This window comes from Ranitomeya imitator, chromosome 4, assembly GCF_032444005.1.
Source record: "Ranitomeya imitator isolate aRanImi1 chromosome 4, aRanImi1.pri, whole genome shotgun sequence".
Lineage (NCBI taxonomy): Eukaryota > Metazoa > Chordata > Amphibia > Anura > Dendrobatidae > Ranitomeya > Ranitomeya imitator.
In genome coordinates this window covers 312,821,320-312,847,206 of record NC_091285.1, presented here as the reverse complement: position 1 = coordinate 312,847,206, position 25,887 = coordinate 312,821,320, and the positions used below count along the sequence as shown (strand labels likewise).

Below are 25,887 nucleotides of genomic sequence, written 5' to 3'. Positions count from 1 at the left end.
TTTTTTACATGCTTCAATAGTGTCTTTAGGAGACTTGAAGCTACAATCTCCTGATTGCTTGTGCTACACATAACAGGTCCAAGCCCCGCTATGTTTGGCAGAAATTATCATCCCCTATGGACACCGGCTCCTAGCAGTTTGGCAGTGAAAACAGGGGTCTCCAGTTGATCCCGGGTTGTCATGCCAACCTATTGGCACCCCGCAGTCATGTGACAGGGGTGCCGATGGGCGGAGCTAATGACACTGATCTGGTTTGCGCAAATTAAATGCCACTGTCAGAGATTGACAGCAGCATTTAACATCTTAACAGCTGTGGGTGGATCGCGATTACACCTGTGGCTGTTAGGGGCACATGTCAGCTGATCAAATCAGTTGTCATTTGCCAGAAGAGAAGAAGGATCAGTGCCAGAAACCCCATCAAAGAGGGGGGAGGCATCCTATGACATACCTATATGTCATTTGTCATAAATAGAACAAAACATTAATTTTAATTAATAGATCTTTGAATAATAACTTCCATAATTAGATGTGTTTAAATAAAATGTTCCCGTGCTGAGATTATCTTGTAAATGTGCCCCCCGATGTGTACCGCGTAATGACTGTCTGACCGTGTAGGGACATGGTCGGATACACGACCGCTCCACAGGAGACTAGAAGCTGCCATATACGGATCGGATCTGCTACATAGGGGCGATGCTCAGATCGTCTCTATGTAGTAGAATTAAGACTTGGTATGAGCGCCGACCACAGGGTGGCGCTCATAGCAATCCGGCTTCAAAAACCATAGCGGTCTCAAGGAGAGCTGTGGTTGTGATGCCAACACCCCGGTGACCCGCAATCACATGACGCAGGTCACCAGTGTGCGCATTTCCGGCCGGAAGAGCTTGTTAAATGCTGCTGTCAGAGTTTCACAGCGACATTTAACTAGTTAATAGGCGTGGGTGGATCGCGATTCCACCCGTGCCTATTGCGGGCACATGTCAGCTGTTCAAAACAGCTGACATGTCCTGGCTTTGATGTGGGCTCACTGCCGGAGCCCATATCAAAGCGGGGGATACTGACATCGGCGTACTAATATGTCCGATGTCAGTAAGGGGTTAATTTTGCACACTTCATACATTTTGAGGTTAGGTTCATTTACCCATCTTGAGAGTGTTCAGGGCTATTACAAAGTTCACAGCAGCCTCTTGCTCTTGCATTGCTTTTAGTAGAGATGGTTGCATATAAAAAAAACACCCCCAAAAAAACCTTATTCTACTTCATCAAGTTTTGGAACCAAAAACGCAGCAAAAAGATACATGTGTTTTTTTCAGCGTTTTTTGCACCACCCATTGCTTTCAATGGGTTAAATACGATGAAAAAACACAAAGTGAAAGGCTCCATTCTGCAAGACCCCGAGTTTTGCACAATATTCTGAGGACAAATAAAACTGAGCTGTGTGCATGAGATTTTTGAAATCTCGGACTTTACTGGTACTGTAAAATGCAGAACAAAATTTGCATAAAAAACAAAAACAAACACATGAAATGTGTGAAAATAGACAAATCGGTTATCTTCTCTGTGGGGAGTCTGTTCGGGTGTGACGACAGCAGTCTCTCGACCACTACAATCTCTTGTATGCTGCTTACTCTACATTGGTGTTCAAGGGTATGTGCACACATTGTGGATTCGTGTGCGGATTTATCAGCGCAAATTATGAAAAATCCACAGGCCCTGTGTTTTACCTGCGGATTTACCGCCGTTTTTACACCTGCGGATTCCAATTATGGAGCAGGTGTAAAACTATGCGGAATCCACACAAAGAATTGACATGCTGCGGAAAATAACTGCTGCAGTGTTTCCGCACAGAATTTTCCGCAGCATGTGCACTGTGGATTTTGTTTTCCATACATTTACATGATACTGTACAACGCCTGGAAAACTGCTGTAATCTGCAGCCAAATCCGCAACGTGTGCACATAGCCTTAGACTGCCCAGACGTTCTTAGTCGTCTATGGGCAGTCGGGAAGTGGTAGTAACTGCTGTGGAGGTCTATTCAAATTAAGGGCAAGTTCACACAGGGCGTTTTTGCTGCTTTTTTTATGCTAATTTTCAGCTGCTTTTTACAGTACCAGCAAAGCCTATGAGATTTCAGTAATCTCATGCACGCACATTGGGTTTTTTGTGTGATCGGTATTTTGTGCTTTGCTGCGTTTTTTGGACATAGAGCATGTCACTTCTTTCAGCGTTTTTGCTGCTGGGTGTTGAAAAAACGCAGCAAAAATGCAGGTATAATTATTTGCTGCTGAAAATCCAAGGACATTAGCAAGGACAAAGAAAAAAAAAATGCAACAAATATGCAACAACAACAAAAAAAAGCAACAAAAACACACCTAAATCTGCGTTTTTGACGCAGCTTCTTTCCTGCCAAGAAGATCAGGTTTTGCTGCAGAAAAAAACAAACAAACAACAAAAACGCCCTGTGTGAGCTTACCCTTAAGGGGAGAAGACCTGTAATGACAGATGATACCAGGCTCGCACATCCCCAGATCCATTCTGATAGCGAGACTGAATGTTCCATTAAGAGAATTTCAAAGCTCAAATATGCAACAATACTTTGCTGAACAAAGATCATCCAATTTGAACCTTTACATGGCTCTAAAAAAGGAAATGAATTTCTAAAATGATAATGGAAAGAGCTTGTAGCACGGCTTTCCAGTGGACTTTCTGGATCAGGATGTGCAGGGGCAGGCACGCCAGTAAATGTGGTTTGTAAACTTTCGGAAATATTAAAGTCTCAGTGCATGATACAACAGAGTGCAGTTCTTACTGGCATCTGCTGGTCGCACGTGGTCTGTGTCACACGTAAAGAACGTCTGATGATCCTGGGCTGAAAGATTCATATCGTAATAGGTTAGCGGTTCTCTTCCCGTCACCCACGTGTATCTGTAATACAGCACAAGTCTGGATTATACACTTATAGATTTACACATTAACTACCGTACAAATTAACAGATCGCATAAAGGCGCCTGCCAGACGGCCCTCATCTCCCAGCAGGCTGTTTGAAATGGAAAATACTTGATTTTGGGCTGCCCCTATGGACAGAGTTTTGTTAGACCCCAGAGACCTCCATTGTTAGCGTGACACAGCTCTTCTTGGACATGGACGTGTGGGTTTTTTTAAACCTCATATGGAATGGGATTAACTTGAATCTGTAAATGGAAACTACTTTCTATAGGGGACAACATAAGACTAAAACATATATATTCTCGTAATGTTTTTAAAGGGAATCTGTCACCAGGTTTTTTCTCTGTAATCTGAGAGCAGCTTGATGTAAGGATAAAGACCCCGATTGCAGTGAGTTATTAACTTACTGGGCTGCTTGCTCCAATTTTGATAAAATCAGTTTTCTGTGCTGCAGATCTACCAGTCCCCTCTGTATGTGGCGCCCTGTGTAACCCCATGCCCCACTATTGATTAGCAGCCTAGAGGACTACATGGCACAAGAAAACTAGTCCTCTAGTGATAATCTTCTGCTGGTAAAACACTGATTATTTTATTGCAACTACATCAAGCAGCCCAGTAAGTGACATGTAACTGAAATCAGGAGCTCTGCCCTTAAATCACACTGCTTTCAGATTCAATAGCAAAAACCTGCTGACAGATTCCCATTAAGAAAAAAGAGCTTTGCACAGAGCCAAGGATTACTTTACGTAGGCATTAATGAGAACTCCTGAAGAATCACCAGAACAGTTTTGCTTTCTGCACAACACATTAGAAATGGCACCGTGAATAGAGAAAGATTTGCATTTGCCTAGATTTGAACCGGGTCAGGAATAGGAATTCTGCTTTATTATGGCGCATAATAGCTTTCAACTTTGTGTCTTACAGAACAATGGGCAGCATATAAATGCCAAGGACTACACAGGGCAGGAATAATGTCATCTTTACACTCAGTGCACTCTGATTTTATAGCCCCAATGTTATTTATATGGTAGAAGAAGACAAGGCACTGAAAGAGAATGTATTAATTGTACATTCTACCTAATACTATACTTGTACATGTGTGGATTTTATTAAAAGAAAACAGCCTGTGTGTGCAGTCCGACAGCAGCCCTGTGCTCCTGCCTGCTGAGCTGCCCACTGTTTGGGAGGGAATGGGGGTCTGCTGAGCGACTTGTAGAGATCTCGCAATCCAGGAACTCACTGATTCAAGCGCCCGTTAACCATAAAAAAAAAAAAACGAGATGCAACTCTAGTTACTCTTTAAATATGTATATGTTCAGGTGTTACAATCCAACACAATGTGTTTTAGTGCCATAAAAATAGCAGGCATAGTACTAAAGTGAGAATACTGCACAAAGTACATTGTTGTAGAACTAAAGTGTGACCACATTTTCTCTAAGTCACAGAGCAGAAGTGACTATTTAGGATCTGGGTAACGTTCAGCAATTAGACTCCAGTATGAAGCATTGTACTTTGCACCTGTCAAAATGACATTGTGTTACACAGCACGTCACAGACAAAGATGGAGATCCCTGCACATCACAACGGCCATGCCGCATCCTACCGTACTCAGTTCCTACACTTCCAATGACAGAGCTGAAAAGAGATTTACTCCTTCAATCCATTCATTAGAGGTAAAGCCAGCGTAAGTCCCAGGTTTAGCTGATCATTCTCTCATTTCCCTCCCCAAATCTCCAGCAGATCTCGGCTCCAATAGACCGGATTTAGAAGGTCAATCGGGATAAAGAAAGAATAATAAATCCCATCTCAGGACAACAACGCTTTCTTATAAAGGTTGCAGAGCGATATAGATGTATTGATATTTGTGCAGTGTGTTTAATGTTCAGTGCTCGGAAAAAAACTTGACAAATGTACGTAAAAGGGGTTCTTACCTTTCAAACTGAATTTCCACAAAACACACAAAAACAACAACAACAACAACAACAAAAAACACACAACATTCTGTACTCACCTACCCCGGGTCCAACAGCGAGTCTCTGCCCCTGCTCCCGGTATGTGGCTTTGAGAGCAAAATTCCGGTGTAGACAGAAAGCCCCACTGAGCAGCTGGACCACAGACTGACGTCACATGAACAGTGTGGCAGCCAATGACGGACACCAGGAGCAGTGGCAGAAACTCACTGGTGGACCTGGGGAAGGTGAGTAAAGCAGGTTTGATATTTAAACCAACATTCAGCAAGGCATGATCTTTGAAGAGGATGGAGTCCTTGAAGTTTTATTTTTAACCAGCATTTATATGTGAATATATACACAAGTTTGTGTGGTGCACATTATATATTTTTGCCAAGAAGTTACCTATTATACTCCGCTCCTCGAAACAGGTTTAACGGGTTCCGCCAGACTTTACATTCTGTGAAGCAGAACAGGAAACTGGTAACTAAAAGAGCTATACAAAATGGGTTATTAAGATCAGACCATCAACACTCATCTTTGACTTTTTTTAAGGGACCTGGTCTAAAACGTTAGGGGGAACATTCTAGACCAAAAAAAAAACAAAACAAAAACACTCTCATACTGTAAATGTAACTATGTCTAAATAGGTTCATGCAGCTTTACATGAACACCCGAGCCTTACACTATGGCTGGTCCGAATAACTAAAGCAATTGTTACCATCCACCTCTCGTGTCTCCCCTTTTCCCCATAGTTTGTAAGCTTGCGAGCAGGGCCCTCATTCCTCCTGGTATCTGTTTTGAACTGTGATTTCTGTTATGCTGTAATGTCTATTGTCTGTGCAAGTCCCCTCTATAATTTGTAAAGCGCTGCGGAATATGTTGGCGCTATATAAATAAAAATTATTATTATAAATAGGTCAATTTCAGTTTCGAGGTCGACAGAATAAGAAGGAAAAATCGATACATCAGTGTAAGTGTTTGTATACTTTTTTTTTTTTTTACAACATCCGAGTGGGATAGGAGGAAGACTAGCTAAATTACACATACCTACAAATAAATTATATACATTACACAAATTGTTCTTTTTGGTGGTCGGGTAAGGGGTTTATTTTTGTCTCATTAATGGTCATTGAATTTTGCCCTTTTTCTGTCCCACTAGGGGACTACAATCAGTGATCATTTGACTGTCGGATGATTACCAAATGCTTTGGAATACATAATATTACAAAACAATATAATGTCAGTCCCTGCAATCACATGTAGATAGCCAAGGGTGGTGGGGGGTTCCGTCACACTCGTGCTTTCTGCAGACTGCAGCATTTAAAAAGACTTAAATCCAATCAGATCTGGTCGCAGTGCGCGCTCTCGGCATCGTATCCGTGCTTGCAGCGGTTATTATTCTGGACATGAGAAGAGGTTCCTCGGCATCACAATTCTTGGGGAAAGCCGCAGAGGTCTTCTCATGTAGTAAGGGGAAGCGCCATCTTCCAATCAGTTATGAAAAAGCATTGCAGCGACGGGAAGTTGTTTAGAGCAATTCATGACAAAACGGTTATTGCGTTAGGCCTCGTGCACACAACGACTGGAATTCTCGGCTTCTTAGACCCTGCACTAGCCACCTAGATTCCAATAAGAGCGCAGGAGACCCCTATTCTCCCAAAAGGCAAGAGTTACACTTCTGGAGCTCCTTCCTACTGGATGCTTCTAGAAACTAAAAGGAATTCTTATAAAACTTATTGCAAACCTAAGAGGGTAGATTAATAAAAATGTGGCCTAGGAAGGTAACAGACTGCGATCTGCTGTGTATAGGTGTGTGTGTGTGGGGGGGGGGGGTGCTCATTCTCACCAGATAGCAAATAACATGGGAAAGAAGGCTATGTTGTGAGGCAAAATTTTAACCCCGCGTGTTCCAATTCACCAAACAATTTTGCCCCTATCTACATAATGGGGAAAAAGTGAAAGGAAAAGTGTTGGAGGCAAATTGACAGCTGCCAGATGTGAACAAGGGGGACTTAAAAGAAAAAAAAAAAAAAAAAAAAAGGGGGGGTGGGGGGAGCCGCACAGCAGACTTCCAGTAAAAAAAAAAAAAAAAAAAGTGATGTTTATTTGCCCAAATGGCGTAGCGATGTTTTGGATACAATCCTTTCTCAAGCCAAGATTATAGAGAAAGGATTGTATCCGAAAGGCCTGAGAAAGGATAGTATCCGAAATGTCGCCACGCCATTTGGGCAAATAAACATCACCTTTTTCCCGGAAGTCTGCTGTGCTGTTTCCCCCTTTTTTTCTACTATTACTATAATTATATAGCTTAGTTGCCATAAAAGGCGGGAGGCCCAGACACATTTCTTGCACGGGGCCCCATGCTGTCAGTGTCTGCCCCTGGTCAGACAAGTTGGTTGTCATACTTGATTCTTTTTATTCTAACTTGAGGTTAAACAGAGTGCATGTTTACATGGTGCCGGCACAGAGATCGATGGCTGGACAACAATATGTAGTTTATGGCCAAGTAAACCCTTTAAGGTTCCTCAAAAGTTTAGCATGTAACAGCTCTGAGTGACACAAATAGCACAGAACTACAGAATGAACATGTGCACAATTTAAGAAAAATGCTTTTTAAGAGTCTCAAAATGAGAAATATTTTTAAATAGTCAATAATAATTTCTTAAAACCTTCTTTTTCCAGCAATTCTATTTTAGATCATCCTCCTTCGGGCAGTGCTATGGTTTTATTGTGCCGGATTTGATTTCAAATAATTGTATTGATTTATATTCTAATAAGAAAGTGAGGTGAGAATGGGGCAACATAGGAAGAAAAAATGGCAAATTGGGAGGGGGGTAGGTGGGAGTGTTTTGAAACAATCTGATTATACAATTAACATTTGTTAAGGAGAAATTTATGGATTAATAAGTTTCCTCCAAGTATCAATGAGTCCATTGACTAAAGCTGGTTTAGTGTTTATTAGATGTGAACCAAGAACCTTTACGTGAATGCTTATCCTGATATGAACATTACATTTCCACTCCTTGAGGATCTATTTCAGAAGGTGTTTTTTGTACAGTGCTAATGGAAGATGACATTTATGAAATGCCTTGAGATATTAAATCCATACAATAATTAAATGTAGTAACTTTTGAGAACGCATGAGTTTTCAGTCAATGGTATATTTTCTGCACATGAAAAATATTATTTAAATGAAGTTTGGTCAAAGTTAATTCCAACGATAAACCTAATCATTACCTGAAACGCTCTGTCGACTCGAATCAGCATCCCCATTACTCGTGTTTGAGTTACTTGGTGTGCTACTATCAACTCCTCCCAATAGAGGGCGTAAGTGACTTACAGAGACTTGCTCAATAAATGAAGTTCCATACTTCCGAAAGTACCACCATTCAAATATCTAAATATGGGAGGAGAAAAAAAAAAAAAAAAAGGTTAGGATTTGTGCAATTGTGGGCTTTCATCTTAAAACACGCATCTACATACCACTGGCAAATCCAATCCGGCCTTCATACATCAAAATAACCTCGATATGCTAATTTTAGTCATTAATAAATTTAATTAAAAAAAAAAAAAAAGCTTTAAATAAAGTTAAACTGATTTTTCTGTGATCTTCTAAAGCATAGAGGTCGTCTTACAGAAGTTACTTAGACCACATGAACCTGTAGTCTGTAGATGCACAATAAACTTGACTGTTCTTACTCATTTCTATTGTAAACCCACTGGACAGTCATATGTTCAGCCTTCTGAGCAGTTATCTTCTCTTTAACGGGAACCCGTCATGTGAAAAGACGCTATTAACCTGCAGACATGGGGTTAATCTGCAGGATAAGAACGTTCTGCACAGCTGTGGGGAAGAAATTAACTACCTCATAACAGCCTCAGGCTTTCAGTTGGAGGCACAGCCGGCTCGACTTCAGTCACCGCTCAGTACATAGTCAGTGAAAGGTGGCTGTAAACACGCCCTGGCACGGACAGCTGGCTCAGCAGTGCATTAGTGCAGAGCCAACTGTCAGTCACACCAGTATGTGGCTACTGCCGCAGCTCAGCATGCCGGCCCACCCCTATGACTGAAAGCCTGAGACTGCCGGGAGGAATAAAGTTAATTTCCTCACAGAAAACGCATGGATTCAGGGTCTCAGTATTCAATTAAAAATTGACCAAAAGAGATAGGTGGCAACTGCAAATTTGTAAGAGCCTCGGCAACTAGGCCTAGAAAAAAAAAAAAAGGCACTTCATTTCTTTATGAGGAAGCATTGAAGCTGTACGGAAACATCAAGATGACAATTTCTCCAGTCATATATTTCTACGTATTAAAAGCACCACTCCAGTGTGTTTTTTTTTCAGCAATAGAGTGGCACTTTAAATGTAAGCCCTTTGCCCATGTTGCTATACTCCTTTTACTGACCCTTCTCTGGTCCATCGGCGCCATTTTGTGCCTGAAACATCTGAATGGCTGGAAGTCAGAACCTAAATTACAAGCTCTCAATGCAAGTGTAAGGGGTGTACTGGGGGCCAACTTATGCCCTGCATACATTTGCACACTTTCCTAATAAAACGGGTACGTTTCACATGTAAAGTGATGCGTTATGTGATATTGTTTTATTGTGTATTAACATGTCAAACAGCGTGCTTATGAATATGTACTGAGTAAGTTATACATATATTTATGGGTTATGGATAGAGATAGGGAGCTATAGTGATAGAGTAAGGTTTAGTATTAATAAGGGGTCATTTAGGAACACTGGGGGGCACTGTAGAGTAGGAGATTAGATTGAGTTAGGTTCAGAAATGGTTTCAGTCAGAGTAGTGACAGTTGAAAAAGGGGGCGGGGCCAGGTTGTGTGGCGGGAAGAGTGTCTCCCTGAGGTAATCAGTTAGTAGAGTTGAGCAGAGCTGTCAGGTTTCTGAGACTGGGATAAAAGTTATGAAATAAAAAAATATGAAAAATCATCTTTGAATGTGAGTCCTGGGAAGCGCTGCCATTCATGGGCTGGATGTGCTTTTCTTGAACTACTCATCCTGTGTGAGCCTTACTCTGGCTCTCACTTGGATCCACCCGAGGCAAGCTGCAAGCCCTGTATATTGAAAAGTATCTCAGAGGGAATTTGGAGGATACACGATCTAAAGCCATTTTAGTCTTTTATCAGGTGAGTGCATAAAATTGTGCACCCTTTAACTCCTTTCTGACATCGGACGTACTATCCCGTCGAGGTGGGGTGGGCCCCCATGACCACGGACGGGATAGTACGTCCAGCGCAATCGGCAGCGCTTACGGGGGGAGCGCGGCCGGGTGTCAGCTGCCTATTGCAGCTGACATCCGGCACTATGTGCCAGGAGCGGTCACGGACCGCCCCCGGTACATTAACCCCTGGCACACTGCGATCAAAGATGATCGCGATGTGTCGGCGGTGCAGGGAAGCATTGCGCAGGGAGGGGGCTCCCTGCGGGTTTCCCTGAGCCCCCCGCAGCAACGCGATGTGATGGCGTTGCTGCGAGGGTCTTACCTCCCTCCCTGCTTGCTCCAGGCCCGGATCCAAGATGGCCGCGGATCCGGGTCCTGCAGGGAGGGAGGTGGCTTCACAAAGCCTGCTCAGAGCAGGCACTGTGAAGCAGCCTGCACTGCTATCAGATCGGTGATCTGACAGAGTGCTGTGCAAACTGTCAGATCATCGATCTGTGATGTCCCCCCCCTGGGACAAAGTAAAAAAAAAAAAATTCCAAATGTGTAAAAAAAAAAAAAAAAAAAAAATATTATTCCTAAATAATGAAAAAAAAAAAAAAATATTATTCCCATAAATACATTTCTTTATCTAAATAAATAAAAAAAAAACAATTCAAGTACACATTTAGTATCGCCGTGTCCGTAACGGCCCGACCTATAAAACTGGCCCACTAGTTAACCCCTTCAGTAAACATCGTAAGAAAAAAAAAAAAAAAACACGAGGCAAAAAACGACGCTTTATTATCATACCGCCGAACAAAAAGTGGAATAACACGCGATCAAAAGGACAGATATAAATAACCATGGTACCGCTGAAAGCGTCATCTTGTACCGCAAAAAACGAGCCGCCATACAGCATCATCAGCAAAAAAATAAAAAAGTTATAGTCCTGAGAATAAAGCGATTCCAAAATAATTATTTTTTCTATAAAATAGTTTTTATCGTATAAAAGCGCCAAAACATAAAAAAAATGATATAAATGAGGTGTCGCTGTAATCGTACTGACCCGAAGAATAAAACTGCTTTATCAATTTTACCAAACGCGGAACGGTATAAACGCCTTCCCCAAAAGAAATTCATGAATAGCTGGTTTTTGGTCATTCTGTCTCACAAAAATCGGAATAAAAAGCGATCAAAAAATGTCACGTGCCCGAAAATGTTACCAATAAAAACGTCAACTCGTCCCGCAAAAAACAAGACCTCACATGACTCTGGACCAAAATATGGAAAAATTATAGCTCTCAAAATGTGGTAACGCAAAAAATATTTTTTGCAATAAAAAGCGTCTTTCAGTGTGTGACGGCTGCCAATCATAAAAACCTGCTAAAAAACCCACTATAAAAGTAAATCAAACCCCCCTTCATCACCCCCTTAGTTAGGGAAAAATTAAAAAAATGTATTTATTTCCATTTTCCCATTAGGGCTAGGGCTAGGGCTAGGGTTAGGGCTAGGGTTAGGGTTAGGGCTACAGTTTGGGTTGGGGCTAAAGTTAAAGTTAGGGTTTAGATTACATTTACAGTTGGGAATAGGGTTGGGATTAGGGTTAGGGGTGTGTCAGGGTTAGAGGTGTGGTTAGGGTTACCGTTGGAATTAGGGTTAGGGGTGTGTTTGGATTAGGGTTTCAGTTATAATTGGGGGGTTTCCACTGTTTAGGCACATCAGGGGCTCTCCAAAAGCGACATGGCGTCCGATCTCAATTCCAGCCAATTCTGCGTTGAAAAAGTAAAACAGTGCTTCTTCCCTTCCGAGCCCTCCCATGCGCCCAAACGGTGGTTCCCCCCCAACATATGGGGTATCAGCGTACTCAGGACAAATTGGACAACAACTTTTGGGGTCGAATTTCTCCTCTTACCCTCGGGAAAATACAAAACTGGGGGCTAAAAAATAATTTTGGGGGGGAAAGATTTTTTTTTTTAATTTTCACGGCTCTGCGTTACAAACTGTAGTGAAACACTTGGGGGTTCAAAGCTCTCACAACACATCTAGATGAGTTCCTTAGGGGGTCTAGTTTCCAAAATGGTGTCACTTGTGGGGGGTTTCTACTGTTTAGGTACATTAGGGGCTCTGCAAACGCAACATGGCGTCTCATCTCAATTCCTGTCAATTTTGCATTGAAAAGTCAAACGGCGCTCCTTCCTTTCCTAGCTCTCCCATCCGCCCAAGCAGTGGTTTACCCCCACATATGGGGTATCAGCGTACTCAGGACAAATTGTACAACAACTTTTGGGGTCCAATTTCTTCTCTTACCCTTGGAAAAATAAAAAATTGGGGGCGAAAAGATAATTTTTGTGAAAAAATATGATTTTTTATTTTTACGGTTCTAAATTATAAACTTCTGTGAAGCACTTGGTGGGTCAAAGAGCTCACCACACCTCTAGATAAGTTCCTTAGGGGGTCTACTTTCCAAAATGGTGTCACTTGTGGGGGGTTTCAATGTTTAGGCACATCAGGGGCTCTCCAAACGAAACATGGCGTTCCATCTCAATTCCAGTCAATTTTGCATTGAAAAGTCAAATGGCGCTCCTTCGCTTCCGAGCTGTGCCATGCGCCCAAACAGTGGTTTACCCCCACATGTGGGGTATTGGCGTACTCAGGACAAATTGTACAACAATGTTTGGGGTCCATTTTCTCCTGTTACCCTTGGTAAAATAAAACAAATTGGAGCCGAATTAAATTTTTTGTGAAAAAAAGTTAAATGTTCATTTTTATTTAATTTAAACATTCAAAAAATTCCTGTGAAGCACCAGAAGGGTTAATAAATTTCTTGAATGTGGTTTTGAGCACCTTGAGGGGTGTAGTTTTTAGAATGGTGTCACACTTGGGTATTTTCTATCATATAGACCCATCAAAATGACTTCAAATGAGATGTGGCCCCTAAAAAAAAAAATGGTGCCGTAGAAATGAGAAATTGCTGGTCAACTTTTCACCCTTAACTCCCTAACAAAAAAAAATGTTGGTTCCAAAATTGTGCTGATGTAAAGTAGACATGTGGGAAATGTTACTTATTAAGTATTTTGTGTGACATATCTCTGTGATTTAATTGCATAAAAATTCAAAGTTGGAAAATTGCGAAATTTTCATAATTTTCGCCAAATTTCCGTTTTTTTCACACATAAACGCAGGTACTATCAAAGAATTTTTACCATTGTCATGAAGTACAATATGTCACGAGAAAACAATGTCAGATTCACTGGGATCCGTTGAAGCGTTCCAGAGTTATAACCTCATAAAGGGACAGTGGTCAGAATTGTAAAAATTGGCCCGGTCATTAACGTGCAAACCACCCTTGGGGGTAAAGGGGTTAAAGACTATAAGGCTGCCGTCACACTAGCAGTATTTGGTCAGTATTTTACATCAGTATTTGTAAGCCAAAACCAGGAGTGGAACAATCAGAGGAAAAGTATAATAGAAACATATGCACCACTTCTGCATTTATCACCCACTCCTGGTTTTGGCTTACAAATACTGATGTAAAATACTGACCAAATACTTCTAGTGTGACGGCAGCCTAATAGTGTGTTTACGCACTTAGGGCACCGCGATTTGTCTGTTCTTCTCTCCCAAACAGGGTTTTTTTGTATAGAGCTGTCAGGTTGTGAGAGGAACGAGTGAGGAGAAGCTCAAAAGTCCAGACCCTACGGGCGGTGTGAGGACATCAGGTGGAAAGAATCAGAGCAGTATGAGAGACAGCGGCTAGGCTTAATGATAAATCCCGGAACGTCCAAGACCCAAGGTCTGACAAGGAATGGCAGTGGCATCCTTTAGTTTTGCCCAGGATGGGGAAAGTGGATGGGGACATTCAGGAAGAAGCTAGCATGGCTACTCAGGGAGCTGTGGTACCGAGATACGGTACGAGAACTGGCAGGAAGAACTAGGGACAGTCCAGGGAAAGGAATGTCCTTGAAGTATGAAGATTACGGTGCAGTGTCTGAAAACTGGACGAGCTCAGTAAAGTTGTTTTATTAAAAATTAACTTGGACTCGTACCTTCATTGCGTGGTGCTGAAGAACTCTGGAATGCAGCAACCTGAAGAAAACTCGATTTCACAAGTGACTGACTGGCAATACACACACATTACTCAGACTGGACATGAAGTTTATGTAGCGGAGTGCCAGGGTGTGGAAATACAGAAGCCCCTCACCATGACTGGAACCCTGGCCGCTATTACACAAGTCTGAGAGCCAGATCGAGGCCCACAGACAGTGAAGTGTAACCTCCGGGTGCACCATGAAACACTGGAGCGGACGACAGGTTACTTTTTGCTGTAGACAAAACGGAAGCGACACGGGAAAAGAATGAAGACGATATCTACTCTAATCTCCAAATGGCTGTCATATACCGACCACCAGGCTCAGCCACTGCCTTCATTGACCAATTCTCCACCTGGCTTCTTCACCGTCTCTGCCGACATCCCCACCATCATCATGGGCTACTTTAATATCCCTACTGAAATCTGCCAGCCAGCAGCCTCCAAACTCCTGTCCCTTACCGCATCCTTTGGACTTACTCAGTGGTCCTCCACAGCCACCCCTCACAGACTACCCACCTCTGTTCCCCATCCAATCTCACAACCTCTCCCTTCCCCTATCTGACCACCATCTACTGACCTTCTCATCCTTGTCCTCCTCACCTGCCCTGCCCGCCCCCCCCCCCCCCCCCCCCCCCATGTCCAGCCACTAGTACAACCTCACAAACTTTGCACACCTAGACATTCACAAACTCTCAGACTTCCACCTCTGTCCTCCATATCTTCACTCCACGACACGGACAGTGCCACCGCTTTCTATAACGCTACCCTCACATCAGCCATAGATAGACTCAGACGCCCTTCTCATGCATGGCAAAGTGCGACAAATCAATAGGCAACCCTGGCATAACAATCTGACTAAAAAACTTTGACAAGCATCCAGGGTCACGGAGCGGCTTTGGAAGAAAACACGCTTGCCAGACGACTTCACTGCCTTCAAACAAGCTACACAAGCTACAAAAAGCTTTCAAATTAGCCCTCACCTCTGCTAAACAGACCTATTTCACAAACCTTGTATCTTCATTATCCTACAACCCAAAACAACTGTTCAGCACATTCAAATCCCTCCTCCGCCCACCACTGCCACCTCCAACTTCCCTCATCTCTGCAGAGGACTTTACCACCTACTTCAAAAATAAGATCGATCAAACAAGGCAAACCTTTACTGTTCCACCACCTCAACCACTCCATATACCACAATTTTTATTATTAATTTATTTAGTTATATAGCACCATTAATTCCATGGTGCTGTACATGAGAAAGGGGTTACGTACAGAATTATAGATATAGTTTACAGTAAACAAATTTACAATGACAGACTGGTACAGCGGGGAAAGGATCCTGTCCTTGCGGACTTACATTTTGCGGGATAATGGGGAAGAGATAGAATGTCAAGCGTGCAGCAGCTCTGGTGGTGGTGAAGCGGCAGCTCGGTTATTGCAGGCTGTAGGCTTTCTTGAAGAGATGAGTTTTCAGGTTCCGTCTGAAGGATCCGAGGACGGTGGATAATTGGACGTGTTCAGGCGTGGAATTGCAGAGGATGGGGTATATTCGGGACAAATCTTGGAGGCGGTTGTGTGAAGTACAAATAAGTGTGGAGGAGAGTAGGAGGTCTTGGGAGGATCAAGGATTACGTGAGGGAAGATATTGGGAGATTAGTTCAGAGATACAGGGAGGGGACAGGTTGTGGATGGCTTTCTAGATCAGTGTTAGTGAATTGGATTCGTTGGGGAATTGGGAGCCAGTGGAGGGATTTGCAGAGGGGAGAAGAAGGGGAGTAGCGAGGAGAGAGGTGGCTTAGTCGGGCAGCGAGTTGAGGACAGACTGGAGTGGTGCAACAGAGTAAGCAGGGAGGCCACAGAGGAGGGTGTTGCAGTAATCGAGGTGGGAGAGGAGGAGGGCATGCACAAGAGTTTTAGTAAATTGTGGGCTGAGGAAGGGACGGATTCTGGCAATATTTTTGAGTTGGAGGAGGCAAGAGTTGGGACTTGCGGTTTGAAGAACAGGGCACAGTCGAGAGTTACCCCGAGGCAGCGGATTTCAGGTGCAGGAGAGAGTGTGATGCAGTTTACCATAATAGATAGATCAGGTAGGTGGGATACGCGAGATGGGGGAAAAATGAAGAGTTTGGTTTTGTCTACGTTGAGTTTTAGGAAGCGAAAGGTGAGGAAGGAGGATATTGCTGATAGACACTCCGGGATTCTGGACAGCAGAGAGGTGACATCTGGGCCAGAGAGGTAGATCTGAGTGTTGTCCGCATACGGGTGGTACTGGAAGCCATGGGATATTATGAGTTGTCCTAGACCAAGGGTACAGATGGAAAAAAGTAGGGGCCCCAGGACAGCGCCTCTAACAGACAGGGACTCAGAGAGAGGGCGGGATGAGGAGGTGGTGTGGGAGTGTGAAACGCTAAATGTGCGGTTGGAAAGGTATGAGGCAATCCAGGACAGGGCAAGGTCTTTGATGCCAAGGGAAGAAAATCTGTAGCAGTAGGCAGTGGTAGACTGTCGAAAAACAGAGGACAGGTCGAGAAGGAGCAGGATGGAGAACTGTCTGTTAGCTTTAGCTGTAAGTCATTAGTAATTTTGGTCAGAGCAGTTTTGGTGGAGTGGTGGGGGCGGAAGCCAGATTGGAGGTTGTCATGGATAGAGTTAGATGAGAGGTGGGAGGAAAGTTGAGCATGGACATGCTGCTCAAGAAGTTTTTAAGCAAACGGGAGCAGTGATATGGGGCGATAGCTGGGCATAGCAGTTGGGTCAAGGTTGTTTTGAGGATGGGTGTGATGGTGGCATGTTTGAAGGCAGAGGGGAAGGTACCAGAAGACAGCGATAGGTTGAAGAGGTGGGTTAGGGCTGGAATGAGCATGTTAATGAGGTTGGGGAGCAGGTGGGAAGGGATGGGTCAAGTGCACAGCTGGGGAGGTGTGATTTGGAAAGGAGGTGAGTAAGCTCTCCTTCAGTGGTGTTGGAGAGGGAAGTTAATGGGGAAGGGCAGTGGTCTGGTATATGGAGTGGTTGGGGTGTGGAACAGTAAAGGTTTGCCTTGTTTGGTCGATCTTGTTTTTGAAGTAGGTGGGAAAGTCCTCGGAAGAGATGAGGGGAGTTGGAGGAGGCAGTGGTGGGCGGAGGAGGGAGTTGAATGTGCTGAACAGTTATTTTGGGTTGTAGGATAATGAAGATACAAGGTTTGTGAAATAGGTCTGTTTAGCAGAGGTGAGGGCTAAAAGTTTCTGTGAGAATGTGCTAGTGGTTGGACATGGGGGGGCGGGTGAGGAGGACAAGGATGAGAAGGTCAGTAGATGGTGGTCAGATAGGGGAAGGGAGAGGTTGTGAGATTAGATGGGGAACAGAGGTGGGTAAGGATGAGGTATAGTGTATGTCCGTCTGTGTGGGTGGCTGTGGAGGACCACTGAGTAAGTCCAAAGGGTGAGGTAAGGCAGTGTTTTTCAACCTTTTTTGAGCCGCGGCACACTTTTTATACTTAAAAAATCCCGAGGCACACCACCAACCAAAATGGCACAAAATGGTGCGTCCAGGTTTGAGATGAAAGTCTGCAGTCATTCTATGTGACTGCAGGCTTCTGAATTCTCACAGCGCAAGCACTGCACACTTTCAGGATTCTCCCTTGCCGGTGGCCAGAGTGGACGGTCATGACAGCACAAGTATGTGATTTGGATACTTCTGGTCACATTCTAACTAGACGTGTCCGGCCTCAGTCAATTCATTTTCATTGAATGAGGCCACACATGTCTAGTCAGCACGTGACCGCATGTATGTAAATCACCAACATCAGAGAATTATGATAGCAGTGTGCACTGTGAGAATTCAGAAGTCTGCAGTCACATAGTATGACTGCAGACTCATCACAACCTTGGACATCCCCTTTAATGTTCCTAACAAATAAAAATGAGAATTAGTATCACAAAAAAAACACATTTACATCCAGGTACCTGATAGATGACGTTGTTTGTGGAGTCGCCGCTTTCTTTTCATCTTCACCTTGTCCAGATGCCATGATGACTCTTCTCATCCACCGGCAGAGCTCGTTTCTGCAGACTTCCATCTTCTCCTGTCTTCTGCAGCACATCCCGACACAACACCCTTAAAGATAGCAGTGTTCTTATAATGCTCCGGAATAACAATATCTGCCCTAGGCTGAGCCCCTGAGTAAATAATTGCCCATCACTTTATTCCCAGCACATAATATGACCCTCACTGTCCCTCTTATGGTACATGCCATCCACACTACCCTCTCTCTTTTCCATACTTCACACTGCCTTCTCATACGGTGTCCCTCATAGAGAGCCCAGTCTCTCTACTGTGCCCCTTCATTACACTCCTCCTACTTGGCATACTGTCTCCTCCTGGCTGTTACCCTCACACTACTCAGTATCTATTATGTGTCCACTCACACTTTCATCCCCCCATACTGTCTGCACACATTTCTAATAGCCTCCTCCTGTACATCCCCCCCCTGCTAACATACGCCTTTGCTCTCTCCATATTTCCTCCTCACACATTCCCCCCTCACACATTCCCCCGACTCCCCATACTGTCCTCACACATCCCATCACCGTTGCTCCCAGTACTGTCAGCACACATTTTTCCCCTCGCTACTGTGTCCACCCCCATCTCCCCACTCACCCCCACAGAATATATCCACTGCCCTTCCGATAGAATAAATCCATCCCCTTCCACAGAATAAATGCACCCTGCCCCACACATGCTAAATAAATTCCAGCCCCCCCCCACGTACACACTGAATAAATTCCCCCCACACACTGAATAAATCCCCCCCACACACTGAATAAATCCCCCCACTCACTGAATAAATCCCCCCACTCACTGAATAAATCCCCCCCCCCACACTGAATAAATCCCCCCCCACACACACTGAATAAATCCCCCCACACACACTGAATAAATCCCCCCACACACTGAATAAATCCCCCCCACACACTGAATAAATCCCCCCCACACACTGAATAAATCCCCCCACTCACTGAATAAATCCCCCCCACACACTGAATAAATCCCCCCACACACTGAATAAATCCCCCCACACACTGAATAAATCCCCCCCACACACTGAATAAATCCCCCCACACACTGAATAAATCCCCCCACACACTGAATAAATCCTCCCCCCACACTGAATAAATCCCCCCCACACACTGAATAAATCCCCCACACACACTGAATAAATCCCCCCCACATACTCCCCATAAACCCACCCCACGCTGAATCTTCGGTGTCTTCAGCTCCACAGCACAGGAGCACTTACCACCAAGTCTCTTCTGTCTCCTGCGCGCCGGATAGTGACGTCAGCAGCGTGATCACATGACTTGATCACGCTGCTGGCGTCGCTCTGACCCAGCGGTCAGAGCCTCAATTGTACTCGCAGCTGGTAGATGTCTGCGAGTACAATTGATCTCCGGGAGCCGGCGCGCTGCAGCTTCTCTGTGCCGGCTGTCAGCTTGACAGTCGGCACAGAGAACAGCTGACTCCCATTCCCCGCGGCACACCCGACCATGTGTCGCAGCACACTAGTGTGCCGCGGCACACTGGTTGAAAAACACTGAGGTAAGGGACAGGAGTTTGGAGGCTGCTGGCTGGCAGGTGTCAGTAGGGATATTAAAGTCGCCCATGATGATGGTGGGGATGTCAGCAGAGACAAAGTGAAGAAGCCAGGTGGAGAATTGGTCAATGAAGGCAGTGGCTGAATCCCAGTGTTCGGTATATGACAGCCATTTGGAGATTAGAGTAGATATCACCTTCATTCTTTTCCCGTGTCGCTTCCGTTTTGTCTACAGCAAAAAGTAACCTGTCGTCGGCTCCAGTGTTTCATGGTGCGTCCGGAGGTTGCACTTCACTGTCTGTGGGCCTCGATCTGGCTCTCAGACTTGTGTAATGGGAACAGGGTTCCCGTCATGGCGAGGGGCTTCTGTATTTCCACACCCTGGCACTCTGCTACATGCCCTACATGATATTACATAAATGAACCGACCTACTCCTGATCGTGGGAAGAGAACCCCAACGCGTGTTTCGCACACTTTCACTTGCAATTATAGGGTTTTCATTATAATATGCTTTGCCTATATGTCTTGTTGTATTAATCAAGTCCATGCTACTTTCTACTATAATAATAATCACTAACTATAATGTTTTTAGATTACAATATTGATTACGACTGTATATAAGTATATCTTCTTGGCACTTTATTTGGATTCGATCTATGCATTTGATCTGCATTTAACCTTTTGAGTCTTGAGTTCATTCATATAATTCTTATAGGCAACTATACAGTAAGACAATTATACCCTATTTTCTAGTTTAATAATAGCATTTATCCTTTGCAGTCCCCCAGTAATTTTCTCAATTATTGTTATAGCTATTGTGGCTCTATGTAGGTGGCGACTATATCCTATGTACTGTTGCCACTTTGCACTTTGCCATTATTTGGCTAATCTATATGAATTTGATATGACATTTTGAACAGTTAGTCTATATACATAGCTCTGTGAGTTAGTACTAAAATCCTATAGAGAGGGATCTAGAGATTGGTTATTTAATTGTGTAGTTCATTAAAAATGAAGTGGCTATGTTGATTATTCCTGTTATACTCTTTCCCTGTACGTGGTACTAGTGTGTTGCCTTTTCCTTTTTAACTGTGTCTGCAAATATATTTACAATGATTATGTCTGGACAACAAAAATTTTTAAATATATTTTCAATAAATTTTCTAGTATTTTAATCAGCTCTAGTGTCCATTTTTTCTTTGGTTAACTATCTATCTATATTATATTTTATATATATATATATATATATATATATATATATATATATATATATATATATATATATATATATATATATATATATATATATATATATATATATATATATATATATATATATATATATATATATATACACACATACTTTATAGCAGAGCTCTCATACCACTTGCCCCGTTTTTTGGTCTATATACAGGGTGGCTTCATTGTGGATCCAAGACCACATATGGCTCACAGATCTTTATTGTTATAATGCCATTTATTCCGTGAGGCTTTACAGGTTAAAAGGGGTATACATAAAAAACAAAGCACAGTAATCTTGGACAAAACAAGTCACGACTGGTACAGGAGGAGAGAAGATCCTGCTCTCGAGTGCTCACAGTCTACAAGGGATGGATGAAGATACAGTAGGTGAGGGTAGAGCTGATCGTCCAACCGTATTGTGGAGCGAGAGTAACTGTAGGTTGTAGGCTTGTCGGAAGAGGTAGGTCTTCAGGTTCCTTTTGACGGTTTCCATAGTAAGCGCGTCTGATATATTGGGGTAGAGAGTTCCAGAATAGGGTGATACACGGGAAAAATCATGTATGCAATTGTGTGAAGAGGAGATAAGAGGGAAGTGGAGAAGGAGATCTTGTAAGATCGAAGCTTGAATGCAGGCAAGTACCAGGAGACTAGGTCACAGATGTATGGAGGAGATAGGTTGTAAATGGCTTCGTATGCCATGGCTAGGGTTTTGAACTGGAGTCTTTGGGTAATGGGGAACCAGTGAAAGGATTGAAAGAGGTGAGTCCAGAGAATAGTGGGGGGACAGGTGGATTAGTTAGGCTACGTTCACATTAGCGTTGCGCCGCTGTTGCGTCGGCGACGCAGCGGCGACGCAGCGGCGACGCGCCCCTATGTTTAACATAGGGGACGCGTGCGTTTTTTGGGTGGCGTTTTTCGCCACGTGCGTCGTTTCCGACGCTAGCGTCGGACGCAAGAAAATGCAACAAGTTGCATTTTCTGTGCGTCCGATTTTCGTCAAAAACGACGCACGCGTCGCAAAACGCGCGCGTTTTTGCGCGCGTTTGCGCGCGTTTTTCCGTGCGTCGCGCGTTGCGTCGCCGACGCAGGGCGGCGCAACGCTAATGTGAACGTAGCCTTAGGCAGCGGAGTTTAGATTCAATTGGAGGGTTGCAAGTATGTTAGAGGGGAGGCCACAGAGCAGGAAGTAGCAGTAGTCGAGGTGGATGTGGGCATGCACTAGAGTTTTTGCAGATTCTTGGTTAAGAAATATGCGGATCCGGGAAACATTTGAGTTTGGAATTGGCAGGATGTAGAAAGTGCTTGGATATTTGACTTGAAGGAGAGATCAGAGTCAAGGGTTACCTCGAGGCAGAAAGCTTGTGGGACTGGGGAGAGTGAGCAGCCATTGACTTTGATGGCTAGGTCTGCTGTTAGAGGATTGGTTGAGCAGATGGGAAAAAAAGATGATTGATTCTGTTTATCCATGTTAACTTATAGAAATCTAGTAGAGAAGAAAGATTAAATAGCTGACAGACATTGTGGGATTCTGGTTAGTAAAGAAGCGATATCAGGTCCAGAGAAGTAGATCTGTGCATCATCAGCATATAGGTGATAATGAAAGCAGTGGGACGATGAGCGGTCCTAGGCCGAAGGTGTAGATGCAGTAGGGCACCGGTCCTAGAACTGAGCCTTGGGGAACACCGACAGATAGGAGGTGAGATGATGAGGTGGTATGTGAGTGGGAGATGCTGAATGTCCAGTCTGCTAAGTATGACGAGATCCAAGATAAGGCCAAGGCTGTGATGCCAAGAGATGAGAGAATCTGAAGTAAGAAAAAAAGGTCCAGTGTGTCAAAGGCAGATGAAAGGTCCAAGCTCTTTCATGTGGCTTCTTGTTACTCAGCCCCATTCTAAACAAGCATCCAGGACCTAAAAATACGCTTTCTGCTCTGGTCCCAGTGTCTAACATCGCCTCGTCTGCTACATTTTTCCTGACTGCTGTCTAATTCTCTAATAGGAAAAAATCTGTAAGCAGTGTGAGCTCATGAACAGAAGCAGCATATGTTTCATTGAGGCACAGTCCATGCAAGTTTTTACTGTTTGTGTGGGGACCATTTTAGACAAAGCAGGAATGTAAGTGAGGAAAATGACCTTGTGTACAAGATTCCTCATACTTCTAAAATATTTGACAACCCCTTATCTGATCTATAATGTAAAATTTTCCTTTTGGGGCCCAATTCACAATATTACCTAAATGGCAAAAAAGTGGAAAGGACTACTGCATGCATATAATGTACTGACCTTATATTAAACCATTACTATTTGGATGTCTGATGCAGAAGACACACAAACAAATGTGCTGTCTGCAGCTTTGCATATTATATTTATTGCTGGGAAGCGCTCAGGTCGCTCACACTCTCGTACGCTTAATAGATGATCCCTACTTTGTTTAGGAATATGCTACTAGGTAAATAAGTTCTGGTGGTCAAAACAAAATCTAGATTTACATCCACTCTGTGGCTTGAGAGGGAAACTATTAGGCTATATTCACACTTAGCGGTTTTTTCCGCGGAACCGCCGCGATTTTGATGCTGCGGGTCCGCAGCAGTTTCCATAGCGTTTACAGTAACATGTAAACCCTATGGAAACCGCAAACCGCTGTGCACATGCTGCGGGAAAAACCGCGCGGGAACGCAGCGGTTTACAACCCGCAGCATGTCACTTCTTTGTGCAGAATCGCTGCGATTCTGCACCCATAGGAATACATTGAACCGCTTACTTCCCGCATGGGGCTGTGCCCACGTTGCGGGAAGTAAGCGGATAATGTGCGGGTGGTACCCGGGGTGGAGGAGAGGAGACTCTCCTCCAGGCCCTGGGAACCATATTTGGGGTTAAAAAATAAAAAATCTGGTTATACTCACCCTCTGATGTCCGGAGCTCCTGGGCGCTGCACGCGGCCGTCCGGTCAGAGTTGCTGTGCGACCAGGACCTGCGGTGACGTCGCGGTCACATGACCGTGACGTCACGAAGGGTCCTTCTCCCACAGCATCTTTGGAACCGGAACGCCGGGTGCAGCGCCCAGGAGATCCGGACATCAGAGGGTGAGTATAACCAATTTTTATTATTTTTAACATTACTATTGATGCTGCATATTGCTGCATATGCAGCATCAATAGTATAGGCGGAAACCCGCAGCGGAAAACGCGGAACAAACCGCGATAAATCTGCAGGGAGAACCGCAGTTGTTTTGCCCTGCAGATTTATCAAATCCGCTGCGGGAGAACCCGCAGGGACCCGACGCAAGGTGTGCACATAGCCTTAAAGGATTGGGTGTATAGTAAAATCAGAAAGTATCCATTTGCAGTACAAATTAACTCCACACAAAAAATAAAGCAATTACCGTAGGTCTTTTTCCGAAGGGATCACTCATTACTAGCTGGGAGCTTCTTTGGGGAAATGTCTATTTTGCTGTAAATATCCACAGAGAATCAATTAGACAGCCTCCTTATGCCTGGCAAACTGCGAAGATTATGGCACAGGTCTGTGTATACCACGATACACAGGGGTCATTAACAAGGCATTCCTGCAGAAAGCTTTGGGATGGATGCTCAAAATTATGTATATAAAGCTTGCTCCATGCACTCGTATGGGGAGGGGGGTTGGAGTCCATGTGCCTACCACCTGAGCACTGAATCTATAAGAAACTTGAAATAACCAATAAAAATTATTGCCATATTTTGCCTATGGTTGCATAGTCCAAAATACAGTTACCAATGTAAGCTGGATGTATCTATAAAATACACCAAAGAAGTCCGGTAAATGCAGGTCCCAGAAAAATGCTCTTTTATATCACTGACTGAAATGAAGGGATGGCCGCCCATGAACGTCTCTCCCACTCTGGGGAATAAGCTTGTTCCCAACAGAGGGACCCAAATCGATCAGAAATTTATGGCCAAGATGCGAATACTTCTTTAAAGGCCACACCCATTAAGTAAAAGTGGCTACTTGCATTTTCTCAAGAATACCACATACAAAAGAAAAAAAAAAAAAAAAACACAGAAGCAAAGTGGCCAAATGTTATGATTAGGCAACTCAGTACCACAGTGAACATAGAGGTCAGAGCACATACAGTGACCTGACAATAACCCAAAAACATAGAACGAGCTCTGAGACGTGGGAACTCTGTTGACCGCAATCCCTAATCCTATCCAACAACACTAGAGGCAGCCGTGGATTGCGCCTAACGCTACCTATGCAACTCGGCACAGCCTGAGAAACTAGCTAGCCTGAAGATAGAAAATAAGCCTACCTTGCCTCAGAGAAATACCCCAAAGGAAAAGGCAGCCCCCCACATATAATGACTGAGTAAGATGAAAAGACAAACGTAGAGATGAAATAGATTTAGCAAAGTGAGGCCCGACTTTCTGAACAGAGCGAGGATAGGAAAGGTAACTTTGCGGTCAACACAAAACCCTAAAAACCACGCAAAGGGGGCAAAAAGACCCTCCGTACCGAACTAACGGCACGGAGCTACACCCTCTGCGTCCCAGAGCTTCCAGCAAACAAATAGATAAGCTGGACAGAAGAAAAGCAAACAAAATAGCAAAGGAAAACTTAGCTATGCAGAGCAGCAGGCCACAGGAACGATCCAGGAGGAAAACAAGTCCAATACTGGAACATTGACAGGAAGCCAGGATCAAAGCACTAGGTGGAGTTAAGTAGAGCAGCACCTAACGACCTCACCACATCACCTGAGGGAGGAAACTCAGAAGCCGCAGTACCACTTCCCTCCACCAACGGAAGCTTACAGAGAGAATCAGCCGAAGTACCACTTGTGACCACAGGAGGGAGCTCTGCCACAGAATTCACAACAGCCAAACACCAAACAAAAAAAGACAGACATTCAATATTGCATTTGCAATTCCCCAAACCCATCCCC

General features: G+C 44.0%; 1 protein-coding gene across 5 annotated transcripts in view; it reads right to left on the bottom strand.

Moving 5' to 3' along the window:
* ST7 (suppression of tumorigenicity 7) overlaps window positions 1-25,887 on the bottom strand; it is a 174,827-nt gene that overhangs the window by 45,831 nt on the left and 103,109 nt on the right. For all 5 annotated transcript variants that reach the window (XM_069764847.1, XM_069764845.1, XM_069764848.1 and 2 more), the window contains 3 exons: window positions 8,137-8,296; window positions 5,302-5,356; window positions 2,810-2,925 (listed from right to left, as the gene is read on the bottom strand). In XM_069764847.1, the coding sequence (XP_069620948.1) occupies window positions 2,810-2,925; window positions 5,302-5,356; window positions 8,137-8,296 (331 nt within the window). The remainder of the gene's footprint in view (window positions 1-2,809; window positions 2,926-5,301; window positions 5,357-8,136; window positions 8,297-25,887) is intronic.